The following is a 25,658-nucleotide window of genomic DNA, read 5'->3' as shown; positions in this document are numbered from 1 at the left end:
CTGTTCAGCATCCCTATTGCCAACGACAGCCAGAAAGCAGAGACGGAGGTCGGGGGAACTGGATAGGAACTGGGAAACAGGTGACAAATTTGGGACCTCTCCCATGAGGTACCCATTAGAGTGGGCATCTTCTAAGGATTCTTTTCTTCTCTCCATTACAGCACCACTCTCCACAGCAGGTGTCAATAAATGTATGCTCATAGTAGGTGCTCAATAAATAAACACTTGAATAAAAAAGCTACCCCCGCTTCTTTTCCTCATTTCTCCTCCATCATCCATGATCCAGGTCTGACAAGGGCATTGCTGAAGGTCAGACATCTTAGACTCTCTTAGAGCGAATCAACTCCCTCCCAGGGCCCTCAGGCTACTGTGTAGCTGGACCCAGTCAACCACCCTGGGTCTTTTTTGGTACTGACCAACTGCTTGCCATGACAGTAATTCTACATGGCGCTCGTAGTGTGTGTAAGAAAGTACACCCACACACGCACATGCACACAAACATACACACACACACACACACACACACACACGGCAGTCCTTTTCAGAACAAGGCAGGGCTAAGCACACAAATAAAAGGAACAGAAAGAGGGTGGTTCATCCAAATGATACTGTCTATCCACATTGTGATTTAAAGATTGTAGAGCACCTTGTCAGATATTTTCTCATATGATCCTCGCGATAAACCATTGCAGTTGGCAGGGTAAGTGCTGCTATCCATTCCGGTTTTGCAACAGGGGGACAGACTCAGAAAGGGGACGTGACCTGCGGAAGGTCAGTGCTGGTAAGTGGCAGGGACAGGTCTGATTCCATGCCCAGAGCTGGCTCCCTCTCCCTACCATGGTGATGACTCACCCTGGCCTGCTTGCCCCCAGCCTGCTCAGGGCCTCCAGGAAGAGCTCAGCCAGGCTTTTAACAATCAATCAAGAGTTTTCCTGAGGCGTCTGCACAGACTTTTGGCTAGTCTTCTCAGAAGCTGTTCTTGCAAAATGCTTTCTTATTTTTTGCCCAACCAATACTGAGGTCAAAAAGGAAAAACAACAACAACAACAACAACAAAGGGGAAAAAAAGCTCTTCCATTCTGTACCATTCAGTCTGGCAAAGCCCATCTCATTCCCGGAATTCTAATTGGAAACTGCCTTCTGTTCTCATTAGTTTGGGTTGTAGCAGTCATTACATTCCAAATAATTAATCCCTGAATGCCAATTTCTTACTAGAATTATCCTGGACTCAACAACTGGTTTTCCTAGCAGCAAAGCTGAAGCAATTATTCCTAGCTTTTGTAACTAAACATGCTGTGCTTGACACTTTACAATGTTTTTATCATCATTGAGTTATCAACATTTATCTCTGTCAGGGGAAAGAAAAGGCTGTCCAATTGTGAAGGCCCAGCAATCACAAAGAGCTGCTTACTGACATGGATGGGCTCCCTGGGGCTTTCTCTTCTTGCTTGGAAAAAAGGGAGAATATCCCCTGGGCCTCAAATTTCACTGAAATTCAGAAGTTAGCACCTTCTGAGACTAAGGAATAGAAAACCAACAGGAAGATGCAGCAGAGAGGCTTCAGGTTCCAGGGCAGTGCTCCCTGCGTGCTCAGGGTCCATGGCTGGTGGGCAGCATCCCAGTCCTCTTGGAGGCTGTCCCGTTGGGCTTCCAGCTCAGTGTCTGTGGGACATGACACCTCCCTTCCAAAGCTGGGCCACCCAGAGTCAGGCCCGCGAACCGACCTACTCTGAGCCAGAAAAGGGGTGCTGACCATCTTGTGCCGGTACCTAATCTTACACCTTCTGGAGGTGATGCAGGAGGAACTCCTGAGTTCACAATCCTGACTCCACCACTTGCTGCTGTGTGGCTTTGGACTCATTGCTAAGCCTCTCTGGACCTCAGATCCCTCATCTATATAATCATAGCTCTATTTCACAGGGTTATTTGAGGATCAAATAAGTTAATATTAGTAATTAGAACAGTGTGTGCCTAACACATAGTAAGTGCTTTATAAGTGTGTGTTTAAAGACAAGTAAATAGAAACTTTCCTTTAATTATTAAAGGGCCTTTTCCTGTTCTTTTGTTCCCTTCAGCAGGTGTGAGAGGCCACAAGATAGACTAGAAGGGCAGAAGGAGGAAGAGTGATTCTCTCCACCACCTCCCAAACCACGAAGCTCCCTGATTTACTTGAATATACTCACAAACAAATCTCAAACCCATTGTTCAAAAAAGCCAACCTTTGGTATTATTGTGATAGTGACTATTTCCCAGGCTCTCCAAAAATGAAACTTAAAGTATTTCTCAATAGCATGTAGAGAACTAGTCTTCAGATTATCAACTACTAATCAGTCACAGTTAGAGCAGCTACAATCCAGTAAATGGAAGCTGGACACACTAGACTCTTTTCTCTCCTTTCACTGCATCAGCATCAGGACCTATGAACTAAGGGTTCCCTCCTCACATCTAGTAATGATAATAACAACAACAACAATAGTAATAATAGCAGCTAACATCTGTATAGCATTTATTCTGTGTCAAGCACTTTATTATATTAACTCATTTAGTCCTCAGAACAACCAGAGGAGGCAGGCAGTTGCCATTTTACAGATGAGAAAACTGAGGTCCCCAAAAAGCTAAAACTCAAGTCCAAAGTCACATGGCTGGCAGCTGTAGAGGCAGTAGCTGAACCCAGGTAGTGTGACTCCAGAGACCAGCACTTAGCATTAAGCTAAACCTTCTATATCTTCGACCCCAGCTGTGAGCTCAGACCCAGTCTGGCTCAGACACTTAACACTCTCCACAGGCTGGAGGGATCTGTGGGGCTTGGGACCAAGTCTCACTGCTCCTCAGGCTCTGGTCTCGTACATGACAGCTCTCTGAACATCACGTTTCTGCCTTAGAGCACGCCTTGGGAGACGCCTGATTCTTTCCCTGTTCTTCAGCCTCTGTATTGATAACATGCTTAGTTTTCCCACTTCCTTGCCTTGTACTTGCAGTTCTTAGCCTTTATTTATTAATTAGACCTACATCTACTATGCACCCACTATACAAGCCAGTCATTTATACCAGGCCTGGGGATACAGAGCCCTTGGGGAACTCACCATCTGATAGGGACACGGATATGCAAGTGAATGCCTAGAGTGGAGAGTCTGAGCTTTGTGCGTAAAATCAGTGAGAACCAGTGAGGCAGATCGAGAGGGTCAAGGGTTATCAGGAAAGGCTTCACAGAGGAGAAGGCGAGACTAGGTCTTGAAAAGTCCTGCCAGGTTATTTTATTATAAAGACACACACACGCATATGTTCACTGCAGCACTTTTTACAATAGCAAAGACATGGAATCAATCTAAATGCCCATTAGTGATAGATAGCCTGGGTAAAGAACATGTAGCGCATATACACCACGGAATACAATGCAGCTATAAAAAGGAACAAGATCATGTCCTTTGCAGGGACATAGATGGCGTTGGAAGCCATTATCCTCAGCAAACTAATGCAGGAACAGAAAACCAAATACAGCATGTTTTCACTTGTAAGTGGGAGCTGATTATTGATGAGAACACATGGACACATGGCAGGGGAGAACCACACACACAGGGCACCTGTGAGGGGATGGGGGAAGGGAGAGCATCAGGAAGAACAGCTAATGGATGCTGAGTTTACTACCTGGGTGACGGGATGATCTGTGCAGTAAACCAACATGGGACACGTTTCCCTATGAAATAAACCTTCACAGCCTGCACATGTACCCCAAACTTAAAAGTTGAAATAAAGAAATCCTGCCTCAGTCAATAAACTTGTGGCTGTGACCCTGCTTCCTGTTCCTGGACATTCCTGGATGTCCTCAGTTGCCTGTAATATTTGCTGGTGGTCACTTTTTACACACCACATCCTGCCTGCTTGGACATACCCACGTGACCTCAGAGACTACAAGAGAATTGCATTTGTCATCTTTATTTTATAATTGGTTAGTGGTAAATGTGTAGACATCTGCCGCCCTAGTGCCAGCCCCATGTTTCCCACTGAAGCTTCATGTCTACCTGGATTTGTGTCCCCTAGGGACACCATAACAGTGGCCCTCGTCTTCTCAGCTTCACGTGGAGAAAACATCTTCCCAGCTCTCCCTTTTCTACTCCCAAATCTTTTGGGGAGATCCAGGGGGCAAAGGAGGAAACCAAACTTATGAATTCTACACTCCAGTAATAAAATAAGACTCAGAGAATTTAAGAGACTCATCTGGTGACTTTGGATTCGTTCATAGAGTCATCACTCATTTTGAAAATTTGTCCCTTCTCTGCAGGTCAAGGCTCACTTCCTTTCCTAATTTCAAACTGTTTCTCATTCCCAGAGGTTCTTCTCTAACTCACTCATCAAATAATGTGAGGAGTGTTTTGGGGACTTCCTTATTTAAATTTGAAAAAGAACGAAAAAAAGGAAGGAGCGAGAAAGAGACAGAAAGAAAAATAAAGAAAGAAAAATAAAGAGAGAAAGGAAGAAACAGAAAGACAAGGAGGAAGGAAGGGAGGGAGGGAGGGGGGGAGGGAGGGAGGAATGCATACAGGCCAAAAGAAATCAATGTTTATGAAAGCACTACTGTGTGCCAGGCTCTGGTCTAGGTGCTTTTGGTTATATTTACCATATTAATTCTTCTGTAGCCTCACATTGTGTGTATTATTATAGGCAAGGTAAACGAAGCTCAAGGTGATGAAGTAACTTGCCAAGGATCTCATAGATATGAATATTAGAACTAAATTTGAAGCCACATCCTAGTCCAAAGTCCGTGATGTATCCAACACATTGATAAGTGTTTAAAATACCTCTGTGGATTTTCTTTTCTATTAAATTTCTGTCACCCACGATAAATGGGTTAAACTCATAAAATTAACCTGTTTGCATTCTCCATTTTATGTCTATTGTATTCACCACATCGCCCCACCATTTGGTGTAAATTGCCTCAAACTTTTTCGAAAAAAGGCAGCCTGAGCAAAAGCCAAAATTGACAAATGGGATATGATTAAACTAAAGAGCTTCTGCACAGCAAAAGAAACTACCATCAGAGTGAACAGGCAACCTACAGAATGGGAGAAAATTTTTGCAATCTACTCATCTGACAAAGGGCTAATATCCAGAATCTACAAAGAACTCAAACAAATTTATAAGAAAAAAACAAACAACCCCATCAAAAAGTGGGCAAAGGATATGAACAGACATTTCTCAAAAGAAGACATTCATACAGCCAACAGACACATGAAAAAATGCTCATCATCACTGGCCATCAGAGAAATGCAAATCAAAACCACAATGAGATATCATCTCACACCAGTTAGAATGGCAATCATTAAAAAGTCAGAAAACAACAGGTGCTGGAGAGGATGTGGAGAAATAGGAACACTTTTACACTGTTGGTGGGATTGTAAACTAGTTCAACCATTATGGAAAACAGCATGGCGATTCCTCAAGGATCTAGATCTAGATGTACCATATGATCCAGCCATCCCACTACTGGGTATATACCCAAAGGATTATAAATCATGCTGCTATAAAGACACATGCACACGTATGTTTATTGAGGCACTATTCAAAATAGCAAAGACTTGGAATCAACCCAAATGTCCATCTGTTACAGACTGGATTAAGAAAATGTGGCACATATACACCATGGAATATTATGCAGCCATAAAAAAGGATGAGTTTGCGTCCTTTGTAGGGACATGGATGCAGCTGGAAACCATCATTCTTAGCAAACTATCACAAGAAGAGAAAACCAAACACCGCATGTTCTCACTCATAGGTGGGAACTGAACAATGAGATCACTTGGACTCGGGAAGGGGAACATCACACACCGGGGCCTATCATGGGGAGCGGGGAGGGGGACGGATTGCACTGGGAGTTATACCTGATATAAATGACGAATTGATGGGTGCTGACGAGTTGATGGGTGCAGCACACCAACATGGCACAAGTATACATATGTAACAAACCTGCACATTATGCACATGTACCCTAGAACTTAAAGTATAATAAAAAGAAAAAGAAAAAAGAAAAAAGAAAAGAGGCAGCCTGTAAATCAGTTCAATTGTAAAGACTCATCTTTGCACACCAAGGTCACCTTGGAGGGAGGTAAAGGGCAAGGGTCATCTTCTCATCTGACAGATTAAGTAGCCAAGGTTAAGCAACTTGCTCAAGACAAGGAAGCAAGCCAGAACTGCAAATGAAAGCTTAGCCTCTTGATTCTGAGTAAACCTCCTTGGCCAAGTCTTTTCAAGGAGTGGGTGGTAAGTGCCTGGGAGCTCGCCTTTCTGTTTCTAATTTCTCTCCGATTCTTGGAGAGCAGCGCGTTTCTGGCACTTGCTTCAGTAAGCACACTGAGAAGGGTCCAACTGGCATTTATTTAATTACCATAAACAGATGTAGCACTTTGGCTTCAATGAGGCAGCTTCTTGATGTGCTCATCAGCCCTCCTGCTTACAGGGAGGCTCGCACAGGGCACTGGGGTGGCAGAGAACAGTCAGGTTCCTGCAGTGCCAGCGCCTGCCCCAGTGCCCCCAGGCCACCACCCTGGGGGACACTGTGACAAGCAGACATCATGGAGGACAGGGAATTGTGACGATGGCACATCACTCACGTCTGAGGCCTTTCCTCAGGTTTCCTTTTCATTCCTTCCATTCCAGTCTCTCCTGTGAGCCTTCTGCACCCCTTGGTGACTTTTCCCAGATATCAGTGCTGTTTAATGAGGTGGCTCTGAGACCTCCTTTGGTGATTCTCCCTCCTTGGCTCCTGCCTGAGTGTTTTCCTCCCGCTTTCTAGGGTCAATGTGGACACAGTGCCTCCTTTCTCTGGCTTTCGACCTGGACACACGGCTTGGAGGCATCATCCCGCTTTTCTTCCAGAAGCCCACCTCTCACCCTGACGCCTCCTGCACTCGGTTCTTCTCACAGCAGTATTTGAAAAAGAAAATGTTGGAAGGGCATAAGGGGAAGCATTTACCAGAAACCAAGGTAGAAGCTGAGTTAAATTAGGTAGGAAATGGTCATTAAAGTTTCGTTCCTCTTTGATTTTAGAAAAAAAAAATTTTAGTTATAGAGTATGACTGCTAATGAGAAAGGAAATTTCAAAAGGCCTGTGGATCTCTTAGAGAACAGGTGTTACATGCTAAAAGCCACGTTCTCTTAAAGGCCATTTTTGCTTTGTATAAATAGACTTCTTTTTTTTTTTTTTTTTTTTTTAGAGAAAAAGCAGCCTGTTTCATAGTATGTGAATGCTTAGAGAGCATTTGCATTTCCAATGTGGTCAACCAGCTTCCACTGTTAGATAATGACAAGACAATCATATGGCCCAGATTTGGAGACCAGTCCCAGTTTCAGACATTTTTGTCCACCTGTTAAACCAGATAACTCCTTTCTTAAAAAAACATGGTCATAGAGCACAAACTTCCTTTCCTACAGGATAATTTTGAATTGGGTATTTACATAAAGTTGTGACAAAGATTTTCCAGAAATATTGTATACAAATCATAATTTTTAGGCTGGGTGCGGTGGCTCACGCCTGTAATCCCAGCACTTTGGGAGCCCAAGGCATACAGATCATGAGGTCAGGAGATCGAGACCATCCTGACTAACATGGTGGAACGCTGTCTCTACTAAAAATACAAAAAATTAGCCAGGCGTGGTGGCACCCACCTGTAATCCCAGCTACTGGGGAGGCTGAGGCAGGATAATCAATTAACCTGGGAGGTGGCGGTTGCAGTGAGCTGAGATCGCACCACTGCACTCCAGTCTGGGCAACAGAGCAAGACTCCGTCTCAAAAAACAAACAAACAAAAATCATAATTTTTACCAAGCCTGAATTTGGAGGGCTTAGCTCTTTGTAGAAGCTTCCAGACAACCAATTCTATGATCAGGAAGGAGAGCTAGCTCAACATCATGGTTAAAAGCAAGAGCTAGGCCGGGTGCTGTGGCCGACGCCTGTAATCCCAGCACTTTGGGAGTCCGAGGTGGGTGGATCCCCTGAGGTAAGGAGTTCAAGACCAGCCTTGCCAACATGGTGAAACCCCATCTCTGCCAAAAATACAAAAATTAGCCGGGAGTGGTGGTGTGCACCTGTAATCCCAGCTACTTGGGAGGCTGAGGCGTGAGAATCACTTGAACCCAGGATGTGGAGGTTGCAGTGAGTGGCGATCGCACCACTCCCCTCCAGCCTGGGTAGCAGAGGGAAACTCTGGCTCAAAAACAAACAAACAAACAAACAAAGACCAGGAGCTAAACTCTGCTGCTCATGGAATGGGTTCTGGACAGGTTACTTCATCTCTCTGTGCCTCAGCTTCCTCATGTGTAAACTGGAAATAGACTAATGAATTATCCTGAGGATTTTTTAAAAGGCAATTCAGGTAAATCACTTAGTACAGTACTTGGCACTTAGTAAGTGCTCAATAAATGTTAGGCAGTTAAAAAATATACACATAGTCTTAATTTGGGTTCCCCAAAAACAGAGCCCGAGATAAGGATTTGGATGCAGTGGTAAATTTGGGAGGTTATTCCAGCAAGCAGGAGGAAGGGAACAAGTCACTGCGCAGGCCACAGGAACTTGATCCCACCAGGCAGCATAGAGAAGCACAGAGGATGCTACCAGGATGGCCCGCCCAGAGCCAGAGCATCTCTGTGTGTGTTTATACACACAGAATGAATAAGACAGGGTCCCGGCTCAGCGTTTTAAAGTGAAATATACTCAATATTAATCCTAAGGCCAAGCATGTCGGCTCAGTTGTTTGTCGTGAAAAGTAACTCTGAGGGATGACATATCAAGACATGCTTTAAAGCACAGAATTTTAATTTTTAAAAAAGGTTCTGCCACAAAGACCTGGGTGACATTGAGTAAGCTTTTCAACCTTTTTCTGTTTTGATATTCTGTATAACGGAGAATGATAATAATATACTACTTCCCAGTGATGATTAAATGTAATAGCACTTAACATAGTTCCTCGATGTAGCATTTTGTGGTTATTATCATTATTGCTTTTATTGTGTGCGTAACTAATACAGTAGAAAACTATCGTCAGGGTTTCAGGATGTGTAGCCGCCTTGGCCTAGTATAAGTCATCATACATCCCTAAAGTACAGAGCGGGAACCCGAAGTTCCAAGTGGCCACTTGCCCTGGACTCCCTGGCACATCTTGGCAGAGTCGTAGCAGTTAGATCCAAGGGGCCATGAAGTCTGGTTATGAAGCTGGCAGGTGGCAAGTCTTGCTGACCAGTCTCTTGTAAAATCTGTGTTACTGATCTGCATTTGGTTTCATCTCTATGGGGCCTTCCTAATGCCAAGCTAATCCTGCCCTCCCTCTCCAAGCATGCGCTGCAGTGGCCCATCTCTTCCGCAGAAGATCATGTCCTTTTCATCTTGGGGAGCCAGGGCCTACCGTTTCCTTTCTCAGGCTACACTCTCCTTGCTGGAGTGCTGGTGCCACAGCTGAAAACAGCTCTGCAATGTGCAGTTCCCTTCTTATCATGGATTTATTCTTGATTAAAAATACATTAAAGGGACCAAGAAATGATTACAAGATATAGCATCTTGCAAGTAAAACTGACATTTCCAGTTAGACCACAATTCTAAATTATCCACAAAGACCTTGTTCTTCTCGTAAAAACATTATGTTTGTTTCTGATCTGTTTTCTGATGGTGCCATAGTCAAGATGAATATGTAGTGTTTGGATCCATCCTGCTGTTTGAAGGTCTGGGACGATGGCTGCAAGGGTTTGGTGACTTCACTTGGAGCCTTATCCCTGTCTCTCACTATATATTTGTGCCAGCACTAGAGACACGAGGACCATTTGCCTTTTTAATGCCCCGCTGTTGTCCAGCTGGTTTATACCTTGACAAGGTCCTGAGAACAAGACCCCTCTGGGAAGAGGTCCAGCACTGTCATGGGGACATATTATAGAGTCAATGTCCTTAACCAAAGAGTGCCATCCCCAGCTCTGTTGGAGCCTCATCAGTGGGAACCTGGGGCAAGTCACTTCATCCCCTTGAACCACATTTGTTAGACCGGGTCCTTGAACTAGAATATTATTCTGGCTCTCAGCTTGAACACTGTGTGCTTCAAAAGCATGGTCCTCAACAGCTATGTCATTTTACTGCTGTACCTTCCCCCTTCCCTCCAACATACAGTTGGAGTAAAAGTTTGGTCACCCAAACTTAGGCAAAGGAACTTGGGTCACATTTCGTGCATCAGGTAACATCTCTAATGACGATAACTACTGTTAATGGAGTCATTGTAATATGCCAGGTGCTGTGCTGAACACTTTATGTAAATCGTATGTATATTTTTTGAGACAGGATCTTACACTGCTACCCAGGCTGGAGTGCAGTGGTGCAATCGTGGCTCACCACAGCCTGGACCTCCTGGGCTCAAGCGATCATCCCACCTCAGTCCCTCCACCCTGAATAGCTGACACTACAGGTGTGGGGTTCATCATGCTCTGCTAATATTTATATTTTTGGAGACATGAGGTCTCACTATGTTGCCCAGGCTGGTCTCGAACGCCTGGGCTTAAGAATCCTTCTGCCTCAGTCTCCCAAAGTGCTGGGATTATAGGCATGAACCACCGTGCCCGGACTGTACATCATATTATTTAATCTTTACAACAACCATTTTATAGGGGAGGACATGCAGACTCTGGGAGGCCAAAGATATTATCCAAGGAATGCAACATTGGATTCAAACCCAGATCTAACTCCAAAATTCATACTTTAGGTCCTCAACTAAAACATTTATCTTCTTTCCCAACACCACTTTCTCCGCTTACCTCTTTCCTGAGGCTGGTTGCTTACAGACTGGTTGGGGAAGAAGGGTCTTGTTTATCTCTATTTGTTCTTCCACTGTGCTGGGGGCCAGTTTTCCCCACCCACTGGGCTTTGCATTCTGTGATCTTACACTTCTATTCAGAGACCACTCAGGGCCCACACAGGGGAGCATCTCAGAATTGCCATTATTTCTGTGTGTGTGTGTGTGTGTGTGTGTGTGTAGAAACTCAAGTTGGAGTGTAGAGAACTCAGGCCTAGGGCTTAGCTCATTAATGTTTAATTTTCTGATGACAGTGGGATCTAGGGGTTCTGTCTTGCCCTTCCTTGATTCCAGAGGCTGCAGCCTGGACTGAGCATCATCCCCCTTGTCATCCATGCCCCGCTCAGAGGGAAGCTATGTCCTCAAGGTGCAGTGAACTGCAGGGCAGAGAGAAAATGTACAACCTCACAGGGACATGCAGTTTCTGCCTCCATCTGTCTCTCTACCCTGCTGAATCTCAGAGTGGTGTCACTGAGCCTGCAGATATATACCCTTCAAATCAGATACCCCTCACAGAGCCACCTACCCACGTGCTTACTCGAGCCTCTGCTAATGAAAAGAAGGAATGCATAAGTCATGAGGGGCATGTTTTCAGGATGAGCAGAGAAGGGGATTTATCTGCATGGCTCCTGGCTCTGTGAATGACAGGCCCCAGCTCGTTCAGCTCCTGTCCCACGCAGGCATGAGTGTCTTCCTGAGACCCAGCCTGTCTTCCAGGCTCAGAGCCCAACGGGGTTCCATGCTTTCTTTGAAGCTAAACATTAAGGACAAATCGGACTTTCACGTGAGGCAAAAAAATTGTTCTATTCACAATTCTCTTCAAGGCCAAAGATAACTCACAAAATACCAAGAAACAGCAAGCACCAAAGTTTGCAGAGAGGAAGGGAAGGCAGAGAAAGACAGCCAGGTGAGGCGTGTGGGGAGTCAAAGCCAGCTTTGAGTAGCTGCTTTCATCATAATGACAATGCTAACAATTGGTGCCAATCATAATCCCAAAAGATGCAATCACAAACATTATAATCCTGAAAGTTGAAATCCCCAAAGATCAAAATCCCTAAAGTCTAAAATCCTGAAAAATCTCATTCCCAAAAGATTAAAATCCCAAATGTTAAAATTCTGAAAGTCAAAATCTGGAGAAAGGATTGGTACATTTAGGTTATATGCAGGATAACTGCACCATGTTAGTTGCATCGTGTTAGGCAGAACTATTACCTTGTTATTGTCTTATGCGGAAATTAAGTATGATTTAAGGAGATGCATATGGGTGCTAAGTTGTGGACTTGTGAACTAAATTTTAGGTGTCAAGTTGACTGAATTTAAAAATACCTAGAAATCTGGTAAAGCATTATGCTGGGTGTTTCTGTGAGGGTGTTTCCAGGGGAGGTTAGTGTGTGAGTATGAGTGGGTTATCTGGGGAAGAGCTGCTCTCAGTGTTGGTGGGCACATCTCATTGGCTGATGGCTGGGAGAAACAAATACAGAAAACAAATCGATCTCTCTCTGAGAGCCGGGACAGACTTTTCTTTTGCTGCCTTGGACATCAGAACCCCAAGCTCACCAGCCTTTGGACTCCAGGACTTACACCAGCAACCACATTTAAATGAAGTTAACCATTGGCTTCCCTGGTTCTAAGGCCTTCGGACTTGCAGTGAGCCATGCTACTGGCATCCCAGGGTCTCCAGCTTGCAGATGGGCATGTCGTGGGACTACTAAGCAGTCATAATCGTGTGAGCCAATTTCCCTAATAAATCCCCTCTCATATATCCGTATACACACATATCTTATTGGTTCTAGCTCTCTGGAGAACCCTGACTAATACAGATTTGGTACTGGGGAAGCCGAATATCATTCATTCTTATACATTCCTTACAACACAATGGAAGAGATCTGTGAAATTGACCCCTCACAAAAATGCTGTGATAAGTTAAGTGTATGAAGCTATTTAATGGTGAAAGATAAAAGTTTAAAAGCTAATTACATCGGTGCTATGATAGCAGAAAATCACTTAATTGCAATGGCCCAGCAATAACCAAACTTTCAAGTGGACAGCATACACTTATAAAATTTGTAGACCACAACCACTCTCCAAATACAAGTGTGGCGACTATTTTGAAGATTCTAGAAGAAGTGAAAATGCAGGTGAAAGATACGAAAAAACTCCCCTGCCAAATTATTTAATCATGTACTACTTCTGCCCTTTCACACACAGTTCCAATATACTATGCTATGTATTTAATCTTCGTATTGTCTCCAATAATAGATGTATACATTGTGTGAAGACTTTTAGAGAGTTCTCTTTTGTTTTGAGGATTTTTTTTTTTTTTTGCAAATTTGACTCCAGGAAAGTGCATTATCACAATGTTGACCTTGTGTATAGGCATTGTGTGTGTGTGTAAAAATGTTGAAACTTCCTCAGTAAATAAAGAGCTGTCCTTTCTGTACATCTGCATTTGTGAAAGATACAATTTCTTGAGATCTCGGTGGTTTGGGTGACTGCACATGCAATGGTGACTCGCTGGTTTTTGAGCCATCCATCAATAGATTTACGTTGTCCATCACAGTGTTTCAGATAGCCACAGTTATAAAGCTGGGTGCACACAATTACCAACCATAGTAATATGCATTTATACATTTCCCTTTTGATCTAGTTTTTTATGAATATAGTTTGTCTGTTTATAACTTATCCCCATGCTACAGTTGTTAGTATATCTGAGTGTTTATGCTTGCAAAAATATGCATGTTACTATTGCCTCTTTTATTGTGTTAAGTGGCCTATAAAACACTGTTGTATTTTGTGTGTTTCTCTTAAAAATGTAAATAAGGGTCTTAAAATTTTAAAAATTTTTTTCCATAGTTATATTTTTGGGACTTTCATCTTTCCCAATTTCAACATTCAGATTGTGTCTTTCAAAATTATGGCCCAAACTCATAGAAGGGGTGAGGGATTAAGGAAGGATGATGACTTAGAAGCTCTAATTTGTGAAGAAAATGTGGCTGTGGTAAAGGGGAGATGGCAAGGTGTGTGGTGCAGCCCAGGGTGTCATGCTGCTGGCCCCGGGAGGGGAGATAGGGTACAGGGAGGGGAGATAGGGTACATGAAGGGGACTCTTGCAAGTTTTTGCTCTCACACCATGCATCTGGAGGAAGGGACTTTTAACTTAGCATAATTTGAAGGCAACCTGAGGCAGTGTAGGAATATAGATCTGATGTTAGATGACCTAACTTCTTTTTTTTTTTTTTTTTTTTTTGAGATGGAGTTTTGCTCTTGTTGCCCAGGTTGGAGTACAGTGGCACAATCTCAGCTCACCGCAACCTCCACCTCCCGGGTTCAAGCGATTCTCCTGCCTCAGCCTCCCAAGTAGCTGGGACTACAGGTGCCCGCCACCACGTCCAGTTAATTTTTGTATTTTTAGTAGAGACCGGGTTTTACCACGTTGGCCAGGTTGGTCTCAAACTCCTGACCTAAGGTGATCCACCTGCCTTGGCCTCCCAAGTGCTGGGATTATCGGTGTGAGCCACCGCACCCAACCTAGAAGACCTAATTTCTAGTCTCAATTTTGTCAGTAAGGTCTCCTCCATTCTTTGGGTTGATTCCTTCCACTGGACATTTCGTGTCTAACCAGGTCACTGTTTCCCTTTGGAGGAACAGAGCTAGTGGATGAAGATGACTTTGCTAAGGGTAAAATATCTCCACAGTTAATTTTTGTTCTTGTTGTTAATTGCTAGGAAAATAATCCATCTTACCCCAGGGAAGCCATCCAAATAACTCAGACCTCTCTGTGGATTTCAAAGAAAGCTTTCAGTATCTATTTTCTAATTTTCTCAAACAGTCCCTGCAGGTTGAGGGATCACGGTGAAGAGAATTCCACCAAATCTGCTTCGAGGCTGCTGGATCAATGTAGTACAGAGGTAATCGGCTCACCTCATCACAGCCACCAGCTTCAGCCTCCCCTACAACTCAATCACTGGCACACGGCTAACCAAATTACTGCTCCGGGCTCTGGGCCTCCCCATTATGTGACTCAGGAGCCTCATTTGCAATCACCATTAGCCAGAAAAGCCGCACGACTGCTCTGAGCCCACAGAATGGAGTGTCATACAATATTCACAGAAACCCATGGGCCAGAAGAGGCTGCAAAGCCTTTAGAATAATGCTCGCACAGTGACCCCCACCAGCTTGGGGTCCCCTTCCTTACCCTTTCTCCAGCCCCTCTGGCAAAGTGACTCCAGACTGGACAGAGAAAGAAGACTGTGAAATGCCCAGAGCTCTGGGAATGGGACCGTCAGAGGTGACTGTGTGGAGAGGAACTGAGTAACCCACATATCAGCTATTAAACAATCTTGTAGGAAGCCTTTAACTGCTTAAAGTAGGTATTCATGCAGAACACTCCAAAGGCCACCTCTAAATCTCTAAAGACAATGCTCAGGTCTTTACCTCTCATTCAGCCGCTTGCTGTGCTGTGTGAAACAGAGTTAGCAAAGCCCGGTGCAGCATGGGATTTCCAAAGATTATCCCATAAATGGCAAAGGCGGGCACACATCTCACATCTCTCCTTTCCCGGTCCTGCCTCCTCCTCTTCCTTACAGCTCCCACCCTCCCCACTGCCACTCAATACACATTTATCCGCACAGGTTGGTCTTAGAATGAAAGGCACGTGGATGCATCAACAAATGGTACTGAAGTGCCCTAGCTTTAGATTTCATATCTGTCAGGCACTTAATGCCACGATTGTCCCATATGCCCCTCCCATTCCATGTGTTCGTGTGTGTGTGTGTTCATGTGTGTGTGTGCACATATGTGTTTCTGTTGTAACCCAAGGTTAATGGGGTGGTCTGGGGTGGTGCAGGCACGGGGTGGAGGTATCAGAGAGGGCCTCATGGAAGTTTGCCAGAGAGCATTTTGCTATTCTTCTTTCAGAAACTTGTTTATCAAAGGCTGTGGTTAAGAGGAGGAAGCCACTCAGCCAGCCTCAGCCTAGCTACTGCCTGCTTGGGAAGTGCTCATGACCGACGCCAGAAGGGCTCTGGCTAGTACTACAGAGCCTTCTCTGGAAAAACCTGGGCACAGGGACTGACCGATCCTCCCCTCAGAGGGCACCTCTGCAGATGGTGCAAAAGAAGGCAGGGCTGCCCAGGGCAGGACACTGTAGAAGCAGCTACTGCCAGTGGGAGTGGAGCCAGGAGAGAAAGGCTTTCTTGGTTTAGAAAGAAGCAAAGGACAGGAGGGAGAGAGGAGTGCTGAATCAGGACCAGGAGCAGGCGTCCTCATGAGCGCCAGCCTGAAGTCTGCTCGCCACATTTCAATAACCACTGTGAATGAGGAAGCAGAGGGCAGCCGGCCAAGAGAGCTGGCTCCTTGACGGTCACTTTTCACAGGGTGGAAAGAAGTGGGGGCACCATTTGGAACCCTAATCTGTGCAAGTGGTCCTCAGAGACAGAGACAGAGACTGAGGGAAAAGGTCTTGTTTGCACTCCACTGCCTGGCACTCACTGAAAGCTGAGGTCTCTTATGTTCAAGGCTGGCTACTCTAAATGTCCCTTTTAATTAGGGTGAGCTTCAGGGGTGTAACGGCTTTAACCAGAGGATCTGACGTCCCCGGGAAGGCTCTGCCTTCCATTTAGAAGGAAAGGCATCAGCTTGCTTGAAGGAATCCCAGGTTACTGAGTAATCACCATAATAAGATCGAGAATGAAGGTGACCTGTAGAAGCATGGCAAATACACAATTTTCTTTGCTTTGTAAGTGAATTTTGATTATAACTCAGCACTTGCCTCAGGTTCTAAAATGCTGTTGGCTCGAATTCTCAGGAAAGCCCAGGAAAGGATAAAACACATAAATGCTTCCACAAAGAAAAACACAAGCTTCCCAGCCCTCTTTGTAGCTACACGCAACCCAGAAAATTGAAAGCAAGATTGTAGTCTCTCTGTCCTTGGTCACCATTTCATGTACTGGCCTGTCATACAAAGTGTGGGGAAGCACGGCAGATCAATAGCTATTCTGGGTTAATATTGCCACAGAATTTTTTTTCCTTTAAAAAAAGAAGGACATTCCTCCTCATTACATAGATCACAGCTTATTACATCCAAGGCATATTTCCGTGGTCTGTTTATGGAAATTAGTGTTGAGAAGGAGATTTTTTTTTGAGGTTACATGTGCTTTTTAATACAAGCAGTGGGGCAGTGATGCTCCTATAGAGTTAGTCCTTTTAAAGCTCTGCAAATGACTATCAGCCCTTAGGTTTGAGAAGGGGGTACAACTTACCTGATGGGCCACCTGCACCCTCCAGGTCTCTCCCTACCTGGAGCCCTCTCCAAATCCTGTGTGCCTCATTCCACATCCTGGGGACATTAGCAGCACTCAACTTGCTTTATCTGGGGTGATGCTCCTCTGAGCAAAAATCCCTAAGTGTTTTTTTATGGGAAATGAAAAGCCAGATAAGCGTGTAAGTGAAAAAGTGAGCCCTGGCCTCTCAAAGCGTGTCATCCATTTTTATGTTACTGATTATCTGATTTCTAAATTGCCTGAATGTGTTCAGTGACAACTTTTGAATTTGCTATTGGAACTCTACAAATTATATATACAATAACATACATCATTTTTAGAGGAGAGTTGTGAAACACCTCTGATACCTCTCTTCAGTCTCAAAAGCTGAGGCGGAGAAAGGGCAGATGTTCATAAGCCCATTTAAAAGGTGAGGAAGGGAAGGCTCAAAGAGGTGCAGGAGGCGTTTAAATTCACACAGCTGGCCAGAGCTGACTCAAGGCCTCCAACCCTAACTCTGGACTCCTGGGTCAGGGCAGCAAGATGATTTGTCAATACCCAGGCAGACATCATTGAGAAATACACACACGTGGTTTCCTCTCACTCCACACAGAGGCCTTAACACCTTGCTATTCTCCATCATCAGCTGCAGTCAATGAACCATATAAATTCAAACTTCAGAAATGCTAAAGTCTCATAAGCAATTTTTAAAGGTATTAAAATACAAAACAGAAGTAAACAAAATTTCTTGCCCCAGGGAACTAACTAATGCAAAGTGACAAAATAATGGAAGTTTGAATGCGGTCTCAAAAGTGGCCATAAAATGGAAATCAGAATTATGTTTTAATGTGTATGCTATATACTTGCTTTGCCAAGGGTGACTGGTGTGAATTCTTATTTATAAAACTAAATTATACAAGAAGAAAAGAAATAGTGGAATGAGAGGAAAGCGCTCCCAAGCAAGAGCAGGTGTGAACAGTTGCATGTGATGGTATTCGTCACAGCTGGGGTACCAGAGCGAGTCAGATCCTAGGTCAGGTGCACCATAGGGGTCCCAGGACAGTCCATCGCTCCTCCACCAGGACTGGCCTTGGCATGTAGCCCCAGCAGCTCCAGGCAGCTGTCTTTCCGCGGAACTTCTAGGAGTGGGGGTACCCATCAGCGCTGACCTGCGGCGCTGCAGCTGAGGATAGTCTGGCCCTGGGAGTTTATTATAAAGTAATGGACAACAGCCAATGCTCTTCCTCCCCAACAGTGGTCAGAGGGACAGATCTACCCTCACAGAGACTGTCGGGCACTGGCGCTGCAGACATGGCCCCTCCCCCCGGCACTCAGTCCTGTCTGCCTTACACAGGAGGACAGGAAAGGAACTTCCAACGAGTCCACCTTTTATGTTAGGAGAGAGGCAAGGTGCTGAGTTTCCCATCCGGGGAGTTCAGCTTCACCGTCTCCCCAGCCCCCACTCCCCTGACTTCCCCTCCTCCCTACCACCCCTAGCCAGTGGCCCATGGTTCCTTTCCCGGTCAGTCTTGGCTGTGATGTTTAGCGGCTCTGCCGGACCCCAAATTTTGTCTGGTCTCTAAAAGGGCACTGACCTGAGGGTACAAATGCAGAGGCCGCGGGGCAGCTAGGCAGCCACGAGCAACCCAGCACCCAGCTGCCTAGGGAGCTCCAGGCAGCCGCGGCAGCAGCTCGGAGCTGGTTTCATTATTACACAATCCAGGCAAATCCTGCTCCAGTACAAGGAGCGCATCTAACCAGCAGGAAGGAAATAAGCCAAAATCCTCCCGACACCACACACACACACACACACACACGAGTCCGAGGACAAGGACAAATACTTTGCAGAAAGAACCCCCCCCCCCCCCCCCCCACCCCCCGGGCCCTGTTTCAGGATTCCTAACCCCGCAGCGGCTTCTAAAATCCTCGTGTTTGACCACCTCTCCCAACACATGGGACAGAGAGCAATTTGGCTAACTTCAAATCCTGTCTCCCGAGCACTTGCCCACAAATATTAGGGGGAGCGATGGGGACGCCCCCCGGTTCCCTCCACCACCCTCACTTCTGCCCCCCACGCCACTCTCAGGTTGACAGCGTCGGGGAAAGACACCAGACCATCAATCCAATTTTTCCTGCCAGTTAGGGAAACAACGCTCGGTCACTAACAGCACCCAGCCACCTAGAGAGCGAGAGTGAGCCGAGGCAAACACGCCGGGTTCCAGACACAGTCCCAGCCCCCGCGACCCGGCTTTGCAAAGGGCTGCACGCGCTCGCCGGAGGGTCGCTGCCGCCTCCGAGAAAGGACTTGAACCTGAGCCCAGTGAAGATAAAATGACACAGAGACTCACCTTCAGGTTGTGAGTGGGGTTGACGACACAGACAAGTTGCCCGGCAGCGGAGAAAACCCGTTTAGCTTTGTAGTGCTGAAATCGGAGATGAATGAGATCTAATACAGCCCCAAAGCACTGGGTAAAGAAAAGCATCACAACTTTTGGGGGGTTGTTGGCCCGGGAAGGCAGCGGAGGAAGCTGTGAGTCCTTGGGCTCTGGAAGGAGCGCAGCCTCTGAGACACTCCGCTCCAGCCCGGCTTAGCGCGCCTTCATATTCATCATCAAAATAAGACGGTTAGAATCTTGCAGCAGCGAGGCGGCCAATCAAAAGGACGGAAATGTTATCCTTGAGGTGCAGAGACAGCCAATAACAAATGCCTTCCCTACCGAAACTCCCTGATGAATTGAACCTGGCGGAGAACGTATTATTGAACATTACCATAGATCAGCACATTGCATTTATCTTGTGATTACAGCCAACCATACCTAATGCTGGGGAGATATGCTGACAAAATTGATTGCTTAATGTGTCTCCATTTATTAATTGACTTAATTTAACATGAGAGTCTTTCTTAATGCCCTGGCAAGAACGTAAAGCGTTTAAGCAGCCAAATAGTACAACACCCCGCTCCAAAGTAGGCAGATGGATAACGCAGATCGTGGCTCGACTCACCAGAGCTGCTTGGGAGAAAATAAAATATTACTAGACTCTGATTCCAGATAAGGACTTGGCAGCGGCAAAAATGTGTATCTTTCAATCTTGCGTTCTGACTTTCTGCAATTTGGATTACAGCCCCTTGATAAATCTTACTCTCCACTCTTTATCAAAGAAAAGAATCCCTGACAAATGCATTTGGAGTTGAGGGGTGGAGGGAAGCACATATATATGTATTACTATATATATATATATATTCTTTTTTTCAAAATACTGTGATTACTGAAGTCTGAAAGTATTAAAGGATAAAAATGCACAGACTGTGCTTCAAAAAATAATGAAATCCCTGATGCATGAATGCACACACACAGAAAAACCTACACTGAGAGGAAAGAGGCTTGTAAATCAACAAAATAATTACAGATGCAGAAAACCTTTGCTTGTCATCATTTGCATATTGGTGAGCAGCAAATTGCTAATTAACCACTAGATTGTTGGAGACATTAAAATAGAGATTAAGGATGCACATACCACATCATTTACTTGTTTCTGCAAATGCTAGCAGCACATTTCTGTGCTGGCACAGGGAGAGGGGATTCCAGTCCTCAGACTGCAAACCTGTCCTTGCTCCCCAGAACAGGGCTGGTGGGGGGACAGGAGGCTGCTGGTTCTTGAAGAAAGATTCCTAAGCAGTACTTGAAGGACTTTGGGTTTTTCGGGACTAGCTCTGATGGTTTAGTCTTTGCAGCTGAAGCAGGGGAGTTGAGTGTATTGTGTTTTCCCTCTTCACTGGCTGTTTCTCTGTTGAGAAGTCAGGCCAGATCCAGTGCTGCCTGGAGCAGGATCAGCCCCCCACTGTGAATTGCACCCTGTGAGTGTGAGTCCATTGCCCCCTCCTGCATGGCTCTTGTTCTGCTCTGGCTACAATGCTTGGGTTGTATTGTATGCAAAACATATGCACACATGGAACACCTAGGTCTGTGACTTGGTCAGGCAATTAAACTAACAACAGAATAACATACAGGATAAAAATAAAATGCACAAGTTTATTGATGCCAGGACAGAGCCCAGGTTGTTCATTTTAACTTGCATTTAACTTAAAACCAAACCAATGTTTTAAGAGACAAACTGAACACCAATTAAAAATGGAAACTTTGCGCTTTTAAAATAACTACACTGGCACCAAACTAGAAGATGACAACATTTGAACTGATTAGAACCTCATCAATGTGATCTTTTTATAGGACATGAGTCCCTGGAGCCACCTGTTACATGGCACCTAATAAGGGCTGCTGACCCACAAAACCAGAAGCTTTCTAAAGTTTGTATTGTCCAGCAAATAAGCTTTCAGTAGTTCACTGGGAAAATATTTAATATCCTTTCATTGGCTTACTTGTTTTAAAAACTAAAAGTGTGCAGGTACTCTCATAGATTCCTTAAAGATATATTCATAATTCAGAAACGTTCAAATTATTTTTACATCTTTGGCTGTACTGGAACCATTGTGTTGATTTATTTGTTTTGTTTTTCTTTACTTTTTAAAAATGTATCGTTTCTGTCATCCATCCTGCTAGAAGTAAGTTCCATGAGAATGGGAATTTCTGATTTTTTTTTTTTTTTGAAAAGGTATTTTTTTAATGTAATCTTCTTCCTATTTCTTTTTATTATTATTATTATACTTTAAGTTCTAGGGTACATGTGCACAATGTGCAGGTTTGTTACATATGTATACATGTGCCATGTTGGTGTGCTGCACCCATTAACTCGTCATTTACATTAGGTATATCTCCTAATGCTATTTCTCTCCCCTCCCCCCACCCCATGATAGGCCCTGGTGTGTGATGTTCCCCTTCCTGTGTCCAAGTGTTCTCATTGTTCAATTCCCACCTATGAGTGAGAACATGTGGTGTTTGGTTTTCTGTCCCTGCAATAGTTTGCTCAGAATGATTTCCAGCTTTATCTCTGTCCCTACAAAGGACATGAACTCATCCTTTTTTATGGCTGCATAGTATTCCATGGTGTATATGTGTCACATTTTCTTAATCCAGTCTATCACTGATGAACATTTGGGTTGGTTCCAAGTCTTTGCTATTGTGAATAGTGCTGCAATAAACATACATGTGCATGTGTCTTTATAGCAGCATGATTTATAATCTTTTGGGTATATACCCAGTAATGGGATGGCTGGGTCAAATGGTATTTCTAGTTCTAGATCCTTGAGGAGTTGCCACACTGTCTTCCACAATGGCTGAACCAGTTTATAGTCCCACCAAAGGTATAAAAAGTGTTCCTATTTCTCCACGTCCTCTCCAGCACCTGTTGTTTCCTGACTTTTTAATGATTGCCATTCTAACTGGTGTGAGATGGTATCTCATTGTGGTTTTGATTTGCATTTCTCTGATGGCCAGTGATGATGAGCATTTTTTCATGTGTCTGTTGGCTGTATGAATGTCTTCTTTTGAGAAGTGTCTGTTCATATCCTTTGCCCACTTTTTGATGGGGTTGTTTTTTTCTTGTAAATTTGTTTGAGTTCTTTGTAGATTCTGGATATTAGCCCTTTGTATATGAGTAGACTGCAAAACTTTTCTCCCATTCTGTAGGTTGCCTGTTCACTCTGATGGTAGTTTTTTTTTTTTTTTTTTTTTTTTGTGTCGAAGCTCTTTTTTTTTTTTAGATCCCATTTATCAATTTTCACTTTTGTTGCCATTGCTTTTGGTGTTTTAGATATGAAGTCCTTGCCCATGCCTATGTCCTGAATGGTATTGCCTAGGTTTTCTTCTAGGGTTTTTATGGTTTTAGGTCTAACATTTAAGTCTTTAATCTGTCTTGAATTAATTTTTGTATAAGATGTAAGGAAGGGATCCAGTTTCAGCTTTCTACATACGGCTAGCCAGTTTTCCCAGCACCATTTATGAAATAGGCAATCCTTTTCCCATTTCTTGTTTTTGTCAGGTTGGTCAAAGATCAGATGGTTGTAGATGTGTGGTATTATTTCTGAGGGATCTATTCTGTTCCATTTGTCTATATCTCTGTTTTGGTACCAGTACCATGCTGTTTTGGTTACTGTAGCCTTGCAGTATAGTTTGAAGTCAGGTAGCATGATGCCTCCAGATTTGTTCTTTTGGCTTAGGATTGTCTTGGCAATGTGGGTTCTTTTTTGGTTCCACACGAACGTTAAAGTAGTTTTTTCCAATTCTGTGAAGAAAGTCATTGGTAGCTTGATGGGGATGGCCTTAAATCTGTAAATTACCTTGGGCAGTATGGCCATTTTCACAATATCAGTTCTTCCTATCCATGAGCATGGAATGTTCTTCCATTTATTTGTGTCCTCTTTTATTTCGTTGAGCAGTGGTTTGTAGTTCTTCTTGAAGAGGTCCTTCACATCCCTTGTAAGTTGGATTCCTAGGTATTTTATTCTCTTTGAAGCAATTGTGAATGGGAGTTCACTCATGATTTGGCTCTCTGTTTGTCTGTTATTGATGTATAAGAATGCCTGTGATTTTTGCACATTGATTTTGTATCCTGAGACTTTGCTGAAGTTGCTTATCAGCTTAAGGAGATTTTGGGCTGAGACAATGGAGTTTTCTAAATATACAGTCATGTCATCTGCAAACAGGGACAGTTTGACTTCTTCTTTTCCTAATCGAATATCCTTTATTTCTTTCTCCTACCTGATTGTCCTGGCCAGAACTTCCAACACTATGTTGAATAGGAGTGGTGAGAGAGGGCATCCCTATCTTGTGCCAGTTTTCAAAGGGAATGCTTCCAGTTTTTGCCCATTCAGTATGATACTGGCTGTGCGTTTGTCATAAGTAGCTCTTATTATTCTGAGATACGTCCTATCAATACCTAATTTATTGAGAGTTTTTAGCATGAAAGGCTGTTGAATTTTGTCAAAGGCCTTGAAAAGGTATTTTTAAAATAAAACAATTGTACACAAAATGAGGATGCCATCCAATAGGTCAAAGATCTAAAACTTTGTGTTGATAATCTCATGCTTGTGCTTAAAATATAAAAATCAATGCTCCTTTAATTTTATCTTGAGTTTTAAGAAATTAAAGACCTAATGTTTTTAGAGTAGTTTTAGGTTCACAGCAAAATTGAGAGAAAAGTACAGAAGTACCTCATTTCCCCCCACCCCCACACCTGCAACGCCTCCCCTATTATCAACACCCCCCACTACAGGGGTGCATTTGTTACAATTAATGAACCCACACTGACTCATCACCACCATCCAGAGTTCATAGCTTATACTAGGATTCACTCTTGGTGTTGTACATTCTAAAGGTTTGAACAAATGCAAAATGACCCATATCCATTGTTAGAGTATCATAGAGAGTATTTTCACTGCTCTAAATATCCTCTGTGCTCTGTTTATTCATCCCTTCCCACCCACCTCCTCCAGCTCTTGGCAACCACTGATCTTTATGCTGTCTATGCCATGGTTTTGCCTTTTTCAAAATGTCATGTAATTGGAACCATATAGTATGTAGTCTTTTTCAATTGGCTTCTTTCACTTAGTAACATACATTTAATATCCATGTCTATTCATGACTTGAATAGAATAGCGCATATGTTTTTAACACTGAGTAATGTCCCATTGGGTGACCACAGTTTGTTTATCTGTTCATCTACTGAAGGATATCTTGGTTACGTTCAAGTTTTAAGTTAATTTTTGTGAGTTGTGTAAGATCTGTGTCTAGATTCCTTTTTTAAATCTGCATACAGATGTCCAGTTTCAGCACCATTTGTTGAAAAATTGTTAGATTTACAACTGTGTCTTCTTGGGTGCTAATGTAAATAGTATTGTGTTTTTAATTTCAAATTCTACTTGGTCATTATTTACTTATAGGAAATAAATTGACTTTTATGTATTAATCTTGTATTCTACACCTTTGTTATGATCATTTATTAGTTTGAAGATTTTGTTGATTCTTTTGAGTTTTCTACATAAATAATCATGTCATCTGTAAAGAAAGGTAGTTTTATTTCTTTTTTCTCAATCTGTATACCTTTTATTTCCTTTTCTTGTCTGATTGCGTTAGCTAGAACTTCCAGTACAATATTGAAAAGAGATGGTGAGAGAGGACATCCTTGCCTTGTTCTTGATCTTAGTGGGAAAGCTTCTATTTTCTCACCATTAAATATGATGTTGGCTGTAGGTTTATTGTAGTTATTATTTATCAAGTTGAAGAAGTTTCCTTCTGCTCCTAGTTTACTGAGAGTTTGTATTATGAATGGGTGTTGGATTTTGTCAAATGCTTTTTCTACATCTATTAATATGATCATGTGATTTTAATTCTTTAGCCTGTTGATGTAATGAATTACAATAATTGACTTTTAAATGTTGAACTAGCCTTGTGTACCTGGAGCAAACCCATTATTATATTGCTTTCTTCCTTTATTATAACCTCAGCCAGTTATCTTAACCTCACCAAGGCTCAATTCCCACAACTATGACATAGGAATAACAGACATTTCTTTCTTTTTCAGGGTCATTGTGAAGACTAAGATGATATATTTGGAAGTACCAGCATACTGCCTGATTTGAAGCAGCCTCCCAATACTTGCTTCTACTGAGTATCTTTGGCAGATG

General features: G+C 43.5%; 1 protein-coding gene across 1 annotated transcript in view; it reads right to left on the bottom strand.

Moving 5' to 3' along the window:
* Positions 1 to 19,684, bottom strand: part of SIAH3 (siah E3 ubiquitin protein ligase family member 3) — a 72,377-nt gene extending 52,693 nt beyond the window's left edge. The window contains exon 1 of the mRNA XM_023187414.2: positions 19,426 to 19,684. Coding sequence (XP_023043182.1) covers positions 19,426 to 19,560 — 135 coding nt within the window. The 5' untranslated portion in view covers positions 19,561 to 19,684. The remainder of the gene's footprint in view (positions 1 to 19,425) is intronic.
* Positions 19,685 to 25,658: the final 5,974 nt, after the last annotated feature.

This window comes from Piliocolobus tephrosceles, chromosome X (genome assembly GCF_002776525.5).
Source record: "Piliocolobus tephrosceles isolate RC106 chromosome X, ASM277652v3, whole genome shotgun sequence".
Classification (NCBI taxonomy): Eukaryota; Metazoa; Chordata; class Mammalia; order Primates; family Cercopithecidae; genus Piliocolobus; species Piliocolobus tephrosceles.
Note: the sequence above shows the minus strand (reverse complement) of the source record. Positions and strands in the feature narration are given on the sequence as shown.